Below are 13,095 nucleotides of genomic sequence, written 5' to 3'. Positions count from 1 at the left end.
TAAGCTTCTCCCACTAGTCCCATTTCTTTAAAAACAGGCCGTAGCCCAGGGTGCCTGTAAGCCAAGTCTTACTTTGTTTCTCCTTGAGCCTGACATAGAACTCAGCCAGAAACCACTCCTTTTCCCCAGGGGAAGACTTATAAATAGGGTATTGTAGATGTTACTCTGAAAATCTAACCCGTCACAAACTGTCCTCATCTGTGCCCCCAGCTTGACAGTCATGGAGCCTCGGGGATAGAAGAGATGGAAGAAGAGGGAGGGGCATAAGAAAGGCACCTCCCCCTGCCACACCCTATCCCCTGACCAGGCTCACCTCATCTCTGCCCTCTTCCCACTACCGGCCACAAGAACAGTCCCTTCTGAAAGGCAAGACCCAATCCCAGCAAAGGAACACCTGGAGCAGAAACGCCCATCCAGTCCAGGGCAGAAGGTCAGCAGAAAGAAAGGAAGATGAGCTTTCAAGGTATTAAGGCAAACAATGCCACCTAGGATCTTTATTCAAACAGGAATCAGACTTGGACAGAAATCACAGTTCAACAGCAAACGCTCTCTCGGAAGTGCCAAGCCATGGCCGTGCCCCACGGCCATCTGCCCAAAGAATTCATCACTGTCTGCTCTCCAGCTCCATGGCCCCTGCCTGCCCCAGCCGAGCCAGAACCTCCTGACTCAGCACGGAAGGGGGTGGGGAGGACCACCGAGAGCCCCGCTTCCACACAACCACGTGGACCACGGCCCCCGGCCAGGCAGGCTCTGCCACCCCTTGGTGCCCCCTGAGGTCACAGCCTCTAGCAGCGTCAGATCTGAGCCTCCCAAGGAGGGTAGGGAGGGGGCTTCAAGGAGAGTGGAAGAAGTCAGGGAAGGTGCCTTCCAGGCTCACTGCCCCCACCTAGTGGAGGCCCAGGGGCCTGACTCTCCTGATCTTGCCCCCCGCATCCCCTCCCCAGGGGATCAGTACATCTTCTGACGACTGGGTAGAATGGCCTCTTTGATGAAGGAGAAGACAACCAGGATCCCTAAGCGTTTGCCCCGCTTGCCTTTGGTGAAGTAATTGGAGACCACGTCATCTGTGGAGACACAGGCAGGGAGATGAGTGTGTGTGTCTGAATGTGAGCACAGCGCTCCCCACCTGAGCCCAGGTGTCTCCATCACAGGGCTGGGCTCCAGCTCCCCCAGCCGACCCAGGCCTTGCTGGTGTCCTCCCACCGTGACCCCTCACAAACCCCTTCTCACCTCCTGGCTGCATGGTAGAGGGCAGGACGTTCTCCCCAGCCGACAGTGACACAAAGAACGCAAATGGGATTATCCACAGGCAGAAAGTGAAATAGGCCAGGACCTGGCAACAAGAGACACTGAAAAGAGTGTGTCCCTGGCAGCGCCAAGGGTAGGCCAGGCATAGTCACTGGGTTCCTTAGAGCGGTGATCACAAGTGCACAAAAGACTCTACACCTGATCTCTGAAGGGGGCCGGGGTCTGGGAAGCAGAGACAGGACATCCTGACGTGGAGACAGAACAGTAGGGAAAAGGGGAGCTGAAGCTGACTGTGGCCACAACGCCCACATTTTGGTTGCTAGGACAAGCAACTCCTCTGAACTGAAGGAGGCAGGTGGAGAGCAAAGCCATAACTGACCCACACTCCCCAAAGAAGTGACTTGTTCTTCCCCAGGGGTCTAGACTAAAGCGGCGGGGTGTGGAGAAATCCTCAGGGAAGGCCCTGGTGGGCCACTGCGGGGGGCGGGGGGGGCCGGGTCCAGCCCAATGAAGTCCGCGTCAGAGAAGGCCGCCCTGCTGCCCCCTCTGGACCTCAGGGGTTTAGGCTGCGATCCTGGGAGACCCAAAGGACTCACTGGGGGAGAGCAGCGTCCTCCCCACCTCAGCCCAAGGGATCCCTGCTCCTCGTCCACACTACTTTCTAAAATCACCTATACTAGGTTTTTAAAAATGTGTTATCCCTAAAGGGACTCAGTTTCAAATCATAGCTAAGTTCACAAAGGATATCTTGCAAATCCTCTTTACTCCCTCTGTCCCTGTTACTAGTTTCATGAACTAAACACTTCTTACCTCTGAGAAAGGATAATATTCTTCCGCAAAAAACTGAAATGCTAGGTAATGATTCACCACCACTAGCCCTGTTGAGGGAATGAAGAGTCAGTTAGTTTTTGGGGAATAACACAAAGCTGGACTTTTAACCTTCAAAAGGCCCCTGGAGTTTTAGTCCTGACTTTACACCCAACTCAGTATGGCTTTGGGCCAAGTACACCACTCTCCAGGACAGTTTCCCGTCTGTTAAAATGGGAGAATTAGCCCCATCTGCCCACTGCAGAGCGCATTTATGAGTAAAATTAGAAGGCAGGTAAGAAAGCTCTTTGAGAGTTATAAAAGAGACTTCAGTTACGTACTCCGGAGCACCAGGACAATTAACCTGGTTTTTAGGGGCTGTGAGTCCTGAAGAGAACACGCCCATGGACAGTGGGGGGAGGAAGTCACGGGTGTGCAGGTCACACGCTCCCAAGAGAGTCCACTCCAAAATGGGTAGCAGGGAGGCCGCCTCCTCAAATAAAAAGGCTCTCACAGAAGAAAAGGGCAGTTTGCTAGACACTTTGGGAGGTGTAGTCTTAGGGTCCCTCAAAATTCTGGAGAAGGGGTCCTTCCTTAACCTGCCCCAGGGTAAAGTACACTGTTCTGAACTGGTATGTCCTGGATCCCCACACACCTCCTCAGTGTGCAGCTGACTTTGGGAGAGAGCAAGCGGGCACGTGCCGGGGATAGGCTGCTCAGAGACAGGCACCTCTGCTTCATCCCATGGTTGAGGCAAAGGGCAGGCATCCCTTTGGGCAGGGGACAAAGCATCCCCCCAAAACTGAACAGCCCTCACCCCTCACAGCCAACTGCCACATCTCTTTTCTTCCTCTCTAGCCCCTCCCCTTCGAAGGCAGAGCCTGCAGCTCGGCCACGCCTAGCCACACACCAGCACTAGGCGTCCTGGAAGATAGGATGCTGCCTGATGCCCATAAAATCGTGCAGAAACTCTTGCAAGCATCTAAAGGGCAGGTTGGGGGAGCCTGCTACTGGGGAGGTGGGCAGAGGGGTGAAGGGCCTCCCCCCTAGAAAGATGCAGAAGGGGGCCTGGTCTCCAGGGAAGGGCTCACACACCAACCCCACTGGACAAATCCTTTGGTGAATCACACCAAGGCACGCAGAGAAGAGGCCAGCCAGAGCTTTAACACTGTGCCCTCCTATGGATAGTATTCTTCCCAGATTCTCCCACAGAAATAGGAAAGTAGTTCTGAAAACCTCCCAATCCCATGTGATATCCTGACCAAAGATGACCAATAATGATTAAATGGGAGAAGAGGCAATCCTGGTAACCAAATACTTTCCAGAACCTTTTTCGTGAATATCTGTAAGTACCTACCGTGTGCCAACTCAGTCTCCCAAAACTCAGCTTTGAACAGATGGAGAAACTAAGGCCCAGGGAGAGGAAATGACTCCCAAGAATCAGGTAGCAGAACAAAGGCAGGAAGGCCAGGGTCCCCCAAACATGCAGCTGTCTGCAGCAGGCCCCCAGACCCATGAGGCTCGTATTCATCATGATACTGGGCCAGAAGTCTGGATGGGGGGCTACTTGTCTGCCAGGGAAGGGCTTTGGGCTTTCCCTGGCCAAGTGGTACCTTAGGGGCTCTCACTAACCAGCCAGCCCACCTCTTCTCTCTTTCCAAACCCTTCTTCACACTTACCTGGGAAAGCCCTCCCTGTCTGAGTATCCCACCCCCACGCCCCACTCCCACCCAATTCTAGTTACTTGAGCCAAGGTGGGCTCTAGGCTCCTTGTGTGAGAACACCACCTCCCCATCGGCCTGGCCTCCTGGAGGACCTCAGTGGTTTGCCTCTTTTCTCTCTAACCCCTTCAGTGCCCTGGACTGAGCTGGGCATATCCAGCCACCTCGGCTGCCTCCTCAACTCTGCCCCCTCTCACCGCATGACAGGATGAAGTTAGGCGAGGTCAGCATGATGAAGGGGAAGGTCTGGAGAAGGCCAAAGTAGACGAGGTTGGTGAAGAGGCCCACGCCAATCATGCAGGTGGGGAAGCGCTCAAAAACGTAGAGGCCAACCAGCACAGCCGTGGAGAACTGAAAGAACCAGAGGCACACGGTGCAGGGAGCCTCTTCTAGGCCGCCTTCCTGGACTCATCAACCCCCAGGCACTTGGGGCAACACGAGGTCCACACTTCAATCTTTTCTCCTCCTAATCACAGGTCTGATCTCCCCGACTAGCCGCTCAGCTCCCAAAGGGTAGCATCTTTAAATGCCATTCTCAAGGTTTGCAACAGCAACACAGTAAGAAAGTTTACACTGTGACCCCAACACAAACATACATACATATAAACAAAGTTCAAATTTCAACTCTAGTCTTTTCCATTTTTATGCTGATCATGACCTACTGACTTGACTATATAACTCAATAATGAATCCTACCTGCAGTTTCAAAACGCTGCGCTGAAGGACTTAAGAGTTGTCGGTGCTTAACAAATAGCAGTTGGTTGAATGAAGGTCTAATTCCTGTACCAACACCCACAAGCTGGACCTCAGAACCCAGAGCTGAGAGCTATGGTCTTGTCTCCACCACTAACTCCCTACCCCAGGCCATAGAAGTGGCTGCTGCCACTGGTGACTTGAAAGGTACTGACGACTCCTGTCCAAATACGCTCCCACCGCCACCCCCCAGCCTTTCCTATCAGGGGCAGAAATCTATCCACCAGCAGTCACGCTGTGGCTCTAACATCAATGGCAAGGATTATGTCTTCAGAAAGAGAAACCTTCCATGAGACCTGGGGAGGGCAGGGCCTGGGACAGGGAAGGTGTCTCCCTCTTAGGACGAGTCGCTTGATCCAATGAGAAAGAGGGCAATGAACAAGTACTCAAAACTGCCCTTAAGGTTCCTCTCAGTTCCAAATGCTGTGAGCAGAGCGAGGGGCTAGAGACAGTGGAAGGCAGCCAAGCAAAGGCAACGCCGTGGTCCCGTCAACAGAGAATGTGCACTCAGCTGTTCTCTTAAGGAACCAAGAACGGGGTCTGCAGTGAAGCGATGCCACTTGGGGAAGGAGGCAAAGAAAGACCTGGGCCCAGGACAGCACACCCAGGGGACAAAGTACAGGGCTGGGACGTAGGGGCGGTACCCTCAGCAAACAGCGGGACAGAGGTCTCATCATCCATGCCACACTTTCCCCACTTCCTCCTTTTGAGGCAGGGCCAAAGAGTGAGGGGGACCTCACCCTCGGGAAGGCGGCCACTTACCCAGATCATGTATTTTATGATCCTGCTGGTGGCCACTGTGTATTCTTCTATCAGTTCCGCCAGGTAATACAGTCCAGCAGCTGGGGGGACAGGAAGAGGGACAAGAGAGAACATTACCCAGTGTCACTCCCACCATCACAGTCATCCCTTTATCTGCAGCTGGGTGCTCATCACCCCTCATAAATTCTAGAAGGCAAGGAACAAACCAAACAATTTATGTGTTGCCCTCCCAAGTCTGAAGAAGTAAAACGATCAGGGAGAGATAGTTTTTTAAGGAGAGATTTCATAGTAGTGAAAACCTGTTATCTGACCCTCAGCACAATGCTAACTTCTGGCCCATAAAGAGGACTTTCATTCACTCATTCGATAAATATCTGCAGGGCACTTGTATGGTCCAGGTGCTGGCTGGGCTGAGTGCTGAGAATACAGACAAGTTCTCTTCTCTGACCCAGCTGGGGGAGGGGGAGGAGAGAAGAGGGAGGGTAATCAGACGATCCCGTTGTGACAGTGCTATTTTAGGGAAAGTAGGGGCACTGCTGGACCATCAAACCCCACAGGGAGGGCTTCCCGGAGGAGGTGAGCTATCAGCTGATATCAACAGTACAAACTAGCCCGAAGGAGGAAGCATGTCAAAGTCAGAAAAGTAAGAAGTTCGAAGGGCCGGAGGCTAAAGCGCGGCAGAAGATGTCGGGTAAAAGTTCAGCGCGGTCCGCCGTGCGCCGAAGCGGGGAGCTCGTGAGCGTCTCCTGGGAACTGCTGGGGCGGACTTGGTGACACCTGGAAGGACTCGCGGTCAGGATGGGCTGCTGGGGTCAGCAAGAGGAGCAGGACCAGGCAGGGCAGGAGGGGGGAGCGCGAAGGCAGGGAGCACCCGGCAGGGGGGCCCCCGGTCGCTCCGGCGCACTCGTGGTGTAACCCCCGGCGAGCACAGATGCCGGGGTGGGAACCCGCGCGGGCCGGGGTCGCGCACTCTCACCGACGGCCAGCGTGATGAAGGACACCTGGATGAAGAGCGACAGCCAGCTCAGCACATACATGAACCACATGGCGCCCCCACCCCGCCCGGCCCGGCCCCCAGACAGCCGGGACGGGCCTGCGCGCTCCGGCTCGGGCGATACGGAGCCGCCGCCACCGCTACGGCGTCCCCGCCCCGCAGACGGCCGTGCGCCGCCGCCGAGAGGAGCCCGGCCCGAGCGCCGACCCCGGCAGCGTCCGGACTAGCGCCGCCCATCGGCGCGGAGGGCCAACTGCTGCCCATGCTGCGCGCGTGCTCGCGGACCGCCAGACTTCTGCTAGAGACAGTCAGCGATGCAGCCTGGGCGAGGCAGGAAGGTACAGCGGGGCGGGAACGAGGCACCAGTACTAGGGCTCGGAAGGCAGTCTCCGGCCCTTCCTTGTGCACTCCCGCGCCAGCCTGGAGGGGTGTCCAGGGCAGGGGAGGGCTGCATGACCCCCTCCCCAGCAACCTCGGTCCAGAAGCCTCCAGGCAGGTTGTCCACAGGGCTTTCTCTTGCTACCGCAGGTAACGGACAAAACTAACGTGTTCCAGGAGGTGTGCTAAAGGCTAGGCGATATGTTCATGATGGATAGTAATCCGATGATGTAGATCATGTTATGGATGGGGGAGCTGGGGCCAAGGAAAGTTACCTTGCCTCAGGTTATACATCTAGAAGCGGCACACGCAGGCGTTGGGGCGGCGCCTTTGATCAGCCATCCTCAAGCCCAACTCTCCCTCTGGCTGAGTTCCTTTGGGGTACAGTCCGCACCTTTGTATCGCCTGCAACACACCCAGTGCAGGGCACGCAAGGCGCCCACTAGGCGCTGAATGCATTTACTACATATACCTCTCGGAGAGTTACTGGCGGGGCACAAGGAGCCGGGCAGCCCTTGTGAAGAAGTCCCCCATCTAGTGGCTGCGACAGGCACTCAAAAATAGAGTATGTGTACCGGGAGTCTGGCGTGCTTCTCATCTCAGAATATTTTTCATGCATAAAAATAAATGCATATTCCTCAAAAAAGCATGCAGAATTACCGTATGATCCAGCCATTCCACTCCTAGGTATATCCTGAAAAGTATGGAAAGTAGGGACTCAAAGAGATTTGTACATAACATTATTCACAATAGTCAAAAGGTGAAAACAACTCAAATGTCCAGCAGCAGATGACTGTATAAACAAAATGTGATAAATAAATACAATGAAATATTATTCAGCCTTAAAAAAAAAAAGACATGAAATTCTGACAACTGCATCAACATGGATAAACCTTGAAGACCTGATGCTAAATGAAATAAGCCAGACACAAAAGAACAAATTTTGTGTGATTCCACTCATCTGAGGTATCTAGAGTGGTCAAACTCATAGAGACAGAAAGTAAAATGGGGGTTGGGGTGGAGGAGGGGGCTATGGGGAATTAATGTTTAATGGGTCCAGAGTTTCAGTTTGGGAAGATGAAAAAGTTTTGGAGACAGTAGTAGTGATGGTTGCACAACATTTGAATGTACTTAATGCCACTGAACTGTACACTTAAAATAGTAAATTTTATGTATCGTTTACCATGGTTTAAAAAATACATAAGGCAAAGCAAAGAAATTATATTGAAATACAAATATCAAAATATTTTTTAGAAAACTAAATGTTTGATGTAATAATATATGGGTTTCTTTATTAATGCATAACGTAACCAGATTTAATGGAAAATCTAATAACTAGCTTCCTGTGACATGAGAAATATATATACATATATTTGGTCTCTGCCCCTAGGTCCTGACACAGAGCTCCTAAATCCCTTGGAATTTCCTGGGTGATAGAAGCATCTTTTGTGTGAACAAAGTGACTCTTGGTGAGCTCCTGAATAGCTTCAGGATGGGGGCTGGTCACTGGAAAGACTAAGCCATGATTACAAGCTTGGAACTTTCTATCCCACCCCCCTCCTCGAGGGAGGGACAAGAGGCTGCAGATTGAGTTAACAATCAATCATGCCAATGTGCTGAAGCCCTCCATATAAATCCCTAAACTGAGGGGTTCAGAGAGCTTCCAGGTTGGTGAATCCATATACATTCTGGGAGGGTGGCTGCGGTCTCCAAGGGGACAGAAGCTGCTGCACTCAGGACCCTCCCAGACCTCACACAATGTATCCCTTCATCTGGCTGTCCAACTGTATCCTTTATCATGTCCTTTAATAAACTGGCAAATGTAAGTGTTTCCAAGTTTTGTGAGCCATTGTAGAAAATTATCAAACCTGATGGGGTATGTGGGATCCCCCAAGGTTGTGGCCAAGTCAGACGGAAACGTGGGAACCTCAGGGACCCATGACTGTGACTGGCATCTGGAATGAAGGCAGTCTTGTGGGACTGAACCTTTAGACTTGTGGAGTCTGATGCTTACTCCAGGTGATTAGTGCCAGAATTGAATATAATGATAGGATTCCCAGTTGGTATCCGGAGAGTTGGAGAATTGGTTGATGGGGGGGGGGGGGGGGGGGGGCATGCACACATTTGGTGTCAGGAATGTTGGAAGTAAAGAAACAGTTTTCCTTTACTACCACAATGACACAGTAGGGATAAGTGTAAATATTTCAAAATATCTGAAATCACATAAGATGAGAAAGTCACAGATATTGCTGGCTACTGTAAGTTTGTTGCCTGCATTCTTAATGGAAGGAAATGTTAAATTTCACTTCGAGGTTAGTGCAAATAAAGATGAAAATGTTGATCCTTCCTACCTTCCTTGAGGGTCCTTGAGTTTGTCTCTCTGAATTCTATGTCTGCTGACATGTAAGGGGCCCCCAAGTCCCTGGTTAAAGAATCCCTGAGGGATGTGTTTAAGAAGCAGTCAGACCTTACATGACTGTGTGCTGACTTACAAAGATCTTCATTACAGCACCGGAAGAGATTGAAAACAACAGAAATGTCCATTAATAGAAACTGGATAAATACATTTTGGTACCTCATAAAGCACAGCCATAAAAGCAACTGAGGATATTTTTAATGTATCCATATAGTAGGAGGTTCCCCTCTTGAAAAAAGCAAAATGATGAAGAGAAAGAATCTACATAGGTATTTCTTTATACAGAATATCTCTGGAAGGAGCCATTAGAAAATGGTAACTTTGCTTGTTTCCTAGGAAAAGAAAGGGTGGAGTTCAAGAGTAAGAGAACATTTCCACTGTATTTCTTTTTATAGCCATAAAATATTGAACTACACTAAATATATGTGAATGTATTACCTATTCATAAATAAGTTTAAAATTAAAAGGTTTGTAGTATGCTGGACCTGCCAGCATGCCTCAAATATCCTACCGTTATCTAGTCCCTTTGTGAGAAAAGCCACTGTGGTACCCTACAGTTAAATTGGCTAACCTTAGATCACGTGACCTGATTATCTTTGATTGGTCAAAGGGAGATTCACGCTCAGGTCTTTTCTATAGGGAAATTTGTATTTGAGACACAAAAACATCAGTGAGTAACGACACACTAAGATTTCAGTTGGTCTTACTTTTTCCTAAATATCACCCTCCCAGAGAGGGTGGAAAATATAAAAGCATTCCCCACTCCTCTCCAGAATTATATATAAGGAAAACTTGAGACCCAAAAAGGTTAAGTGCATTCATCTATGACTGAGTCAGGATTGTTATTCCAGAACTGGGCACTTTCACTTCCCCACAGTTTTAGAGCTAAAATTGGCCTGGGGAACCAATGCTGAGGACACATTTCCTGCAACAGCAGGAAGGGAGAAGCATGCTTTCCTAAGAGCCGTGAGAAGAAAGCCAGAGGCACTGGCTCACATCTGCCCCACAGATCCAACAGGGTAGGTAGGGTCAGAGAAGCTCTTTGGGACCTGTGCTTAAAGCAGGAGGTTACAAGAGGGAGCAAAACCAGCCTCCCTTGAAGAAAGGATAGGAGGACCCAGGAAGTCTTCCACATTCAATTCAAGAGACTCAAGAGTGAAAGGGTTTCTAGATTCAAAGTTTTGTTTATTTGCATATTGCCAGACCTCAGTAACTACATACACTTTTTTCAATGTTACACATACTCCTTTAACTTTACTAATTCACACACTCATCTGTTACCATTTGATACCTCTGTGTGCAGGGACCAATTCCCATATGTGTATCTCATGAGGATATTCTAGAGAAATCCGATATTTCAAAATCACGTGTATCTCTTCCTCAGAAAATAATAACTAGCATTTATAGTGTTCTTACTCTGTGCCAGGCACTGTTCTAAGTATTTGTAGGTATTAACCCATGTAATACTCACATCTAGCATAGGAGATAGTGCTATTATTGCCTCCATTTCACGGATAAAAAACCGAGACACAGAGAGATTCAATACCTTGTCTAAGTTCACATAGCTAGTACTTGAAGGAGCCAGGATTTAAATCTGGAAAGTCTGGTTCCAGAGCCACTTTTCTCTGGTCTCTTAAAGCCACCTGCCTTTCCTGCCCGAGTAATCCTGCCTGCCCAGTCATCATGTGCCATATGGCCAGTGGGCTGGGTCCTGCTTTATTGCCCTACAGATTGCTTGGTTCCTAGCTCTTCCTCTTCTACCTCTATCCTTACAGGAGCTAATGAGTACACCTCAGGGTTCTGGCTTTGGCCACCTCTGGTTACCTTGGTCCCCTCGAGTTTCTTCACTGACTCACCTTCGCACACTCTCACAGACTTATACCTTCACTGTGCCCAAGGCCAGGGACAGACATTTAGTTGTTTCTATGGTCCCCATGGCCCATGTGACTGGGGCCTGTGCATCCCTACGGGCTGGAAAGTTCAGAGAAGTGTGGAATGAAAAGGCTGGGGGGTGTGGTATTGTACTTTCTCTGGACTTGGCTATGTTGGCTGCTGCCCTCTAGTGGTGTCAGAGGAGCTGGAGAAGCCCAAAGCCTGGGCCCCTTCAAAGCCTGTAGAAGGTATGACAGACAATTGGGGTCCCCACTGCCAGTCTTAAAGCAAGCACCAGGAGGGCAGGCCCCCAAAGTGAGCGCAAACACACATACACACACACACTCACACACTGACACACACACCACACACACACACTACACACAGTTGGAGACATTAGCATCTGGGCCTCTGTTTCCCCTGGCTGGCCTGGCTACAAACGACGGTTGTTGTGTGAGAGACACCGTGAAGTCAGAGACAGGCAGAGACAGGCCTGGAAACCCAGGTCCCTCTTCTTTCCTTCTCTTCTCCTCCCCCTGTGTAGCTCTTTCCCTACCAGCCCCCCAGCAACAAGAGAAGCAGAATGTTGGGTAGGAAGTTTCGAGGACATGTACCTCCCCCCCACTCCACTCCTGACACAGACAACATCACCACTTGATGTCCTCTCTCGAAGGTGCCCACATCCTCGGAGGACCTTGTTCCTGGGATGGTCCATTTAGTCAGCAGGCTCATGGTTGGCACCTTACCTCTCAGGTCTAGGTTCTGCAGTAGGTTAGCCAGAGCAAAATTCTAGTAAGAGACAAACCGCAAACAATGAAAACAGTGCCCACTGCTATGTCCACATAATCTGTATGTCCTTGAAACCTGGGCCTCCTGACCCTGTTCCTCTGCTATGCCTCTGTGCCCCCCTCCCAACCCAAGCAGCTGCCCTGGTGTGTCTGGCTCTCCTCCCCCAACCCCATCAGGTGCCTGGGGCCCCAACTCAGGTGGCTGAGTTAGAGCTTTCTAGTGAGAAGTCCTCAAAGGGCTCTAGTTATTGCTTCAGTGTTGTCTTCAGCTAAGTTGTTAGAAGTGGAGGTGAGGAGAGGGTGTGAGGTTGGGGAATGACAGGGAAGAACAACGTGAGGGAAGGGGGACTTGGCACATATCACACAAGACCTTTGCAGAGCCATTTCTCTCTCTCTCTCTCTCTCTCTCTCTCTCTCTCTCTCTCTTTCTCTCGGGAAACAGTGGCTGATGGAGGTCCAGCCAGGGCTGGAAGCTCCTCTTCTTGGATCAGAGGCAGCGCCGGGACAGCGGAAAGCCATGCGTGTTTGCCTGTCTTAGCGTGATGCTGATCACTGGAGCCATGGCTGGAATGTCTCCCTGTCTTTATTTAAGCAGCTGTGAGTGCTCATCCATGACAGGAATTCCCGAGTAGGAAAAAAGGGACAGCTCTCTCTGACAAGCTAGCTCCCCTCCTCAGGAAAAAAATAAGAGGGTGAGATGACTAAATCAGAGAACTAAGGAATCTCAGTACCAGGAGGAAAGCAGTTCTTCCATTTCACAAAGCAGGCCCAGCATCAGCCTATATTTGAGTATCTTGGCAACTCAGTACCCCATGACCCATGAGGAAATTTTTCCTAATACTGAGCAGATTGGTGGCTAACATTTGTTGAATATGTCTTTGTGGCAGGCCCTGAGCTAGGTCCTTTATAGAAACTCACTTGTTTAATATTCACAAAAATTAGGAATTGTTTTCCTACCCATCTACTTACAGAGGAGGAACCTGAGGCACAGAGAGGTTAGGTAACTTGAACAAATTCACACAGCTAGTCAACCCCAGGCTAGGTCACCTACGGTGCTGGTATACCCAGGACACCAGACTGTCAGGGCTATGGCCAGGAAAGTCACGGGCCAAACGGGACGAGCTGGTCACCCCAGTCCTCTGTCTTCCTGGCACTAGCACCCCTGGGCTTACCCACTGGGATTCTGTCATGCAGAACATCACGCATTGGTGACCAGTGCCAGGGGAGGACTCCAAAGACGTGGAGGACAGCAAAGATCCGCACAGCGCCAGCCTCCAGAACAGAAGCCCAGGCACTTCTGCCTGCTGCCTTGTAGTGTTGGAGCTGCCCAGGAAAACAACACAGTCAAGCACTGGA

The 13,095-nt window shown here is 50.7% G+C and overlaps 1 protein-coding gene across 1 annotated transcript; it reads right to left on the bottom strand.

Annotated features, from left to right (window-relative positions):
* Positions 1 to 456: 456 nt before the first annotated feature.
* TEX261 (testis expressed 261) lies at positions 457 to 6,454 on the bottom strand. Its single transcript, XM_019718748.3, has 6 exons — positions 6,268 to 6,454; positions 5,292 to 5,371; positions 3,974 to 4,127; positions 2,059 to 2,126; positions 1,231 to 1,333; positions 457 to 1,064 (listed from the first exon to the last, which is right to left on the bottom strand). Exons 1-6 carry the CDS (start codon positions 6,335 to 6,337, stop codon positions 949 to 951), a joined length of 591 nt encoding a protein of 196 aa, XP_019574307.1. The 5' UTR covers positions 6,338 to 6,454; the 3' UTR covers positions 457 to 948.
* Positions 6,455 to 13,095: the final 6,641 nt, after the last annotated feature.

The sequence above is a fragment of the Rhinolophus sinicus genome, chromosome 2 (genome assembly GCF_057876585.1).
Source record: "Rhinolophus sinicus isolate RSI-liver-muscle chromosome 2, RSI-T2T, whole genome shotgun sequence".
NCBI classification, from domain to species: domain Eukaryota; kingdom Metazoa; phylum Chordata; class Mammalia; order Chiroptera; family Rhinolophidae; genus Rhinolophus; species Rhinolophus sinicus.
This window is presented reverse-complemented; position numbering and strand designations above follow the sequence as displayed.

Coding starts and splice junctions, on each gene's coding strand:
- TEX261 (XM_019718748.3), bottom strand. CDS start 6,337: ATGTGGTTCATGTATGTGCTGAGCTGGCTGTCGCTCTTCATCCAGGTG. Junction 4,128..5,291: donor TCATAAAATACATGATCTGG/GTAAGTGGCCGC, acceptor TGGTTCTTTCAG/TTCTCCACGGCTGTGCTGGT. Junction 1,065..1,230: donor CTCTACCATGCAGCCAGGAG/GTGAGAAGGGGT, acceptor GTGTCTCCACAG/ATGACGTGGTCTCCAATTAC.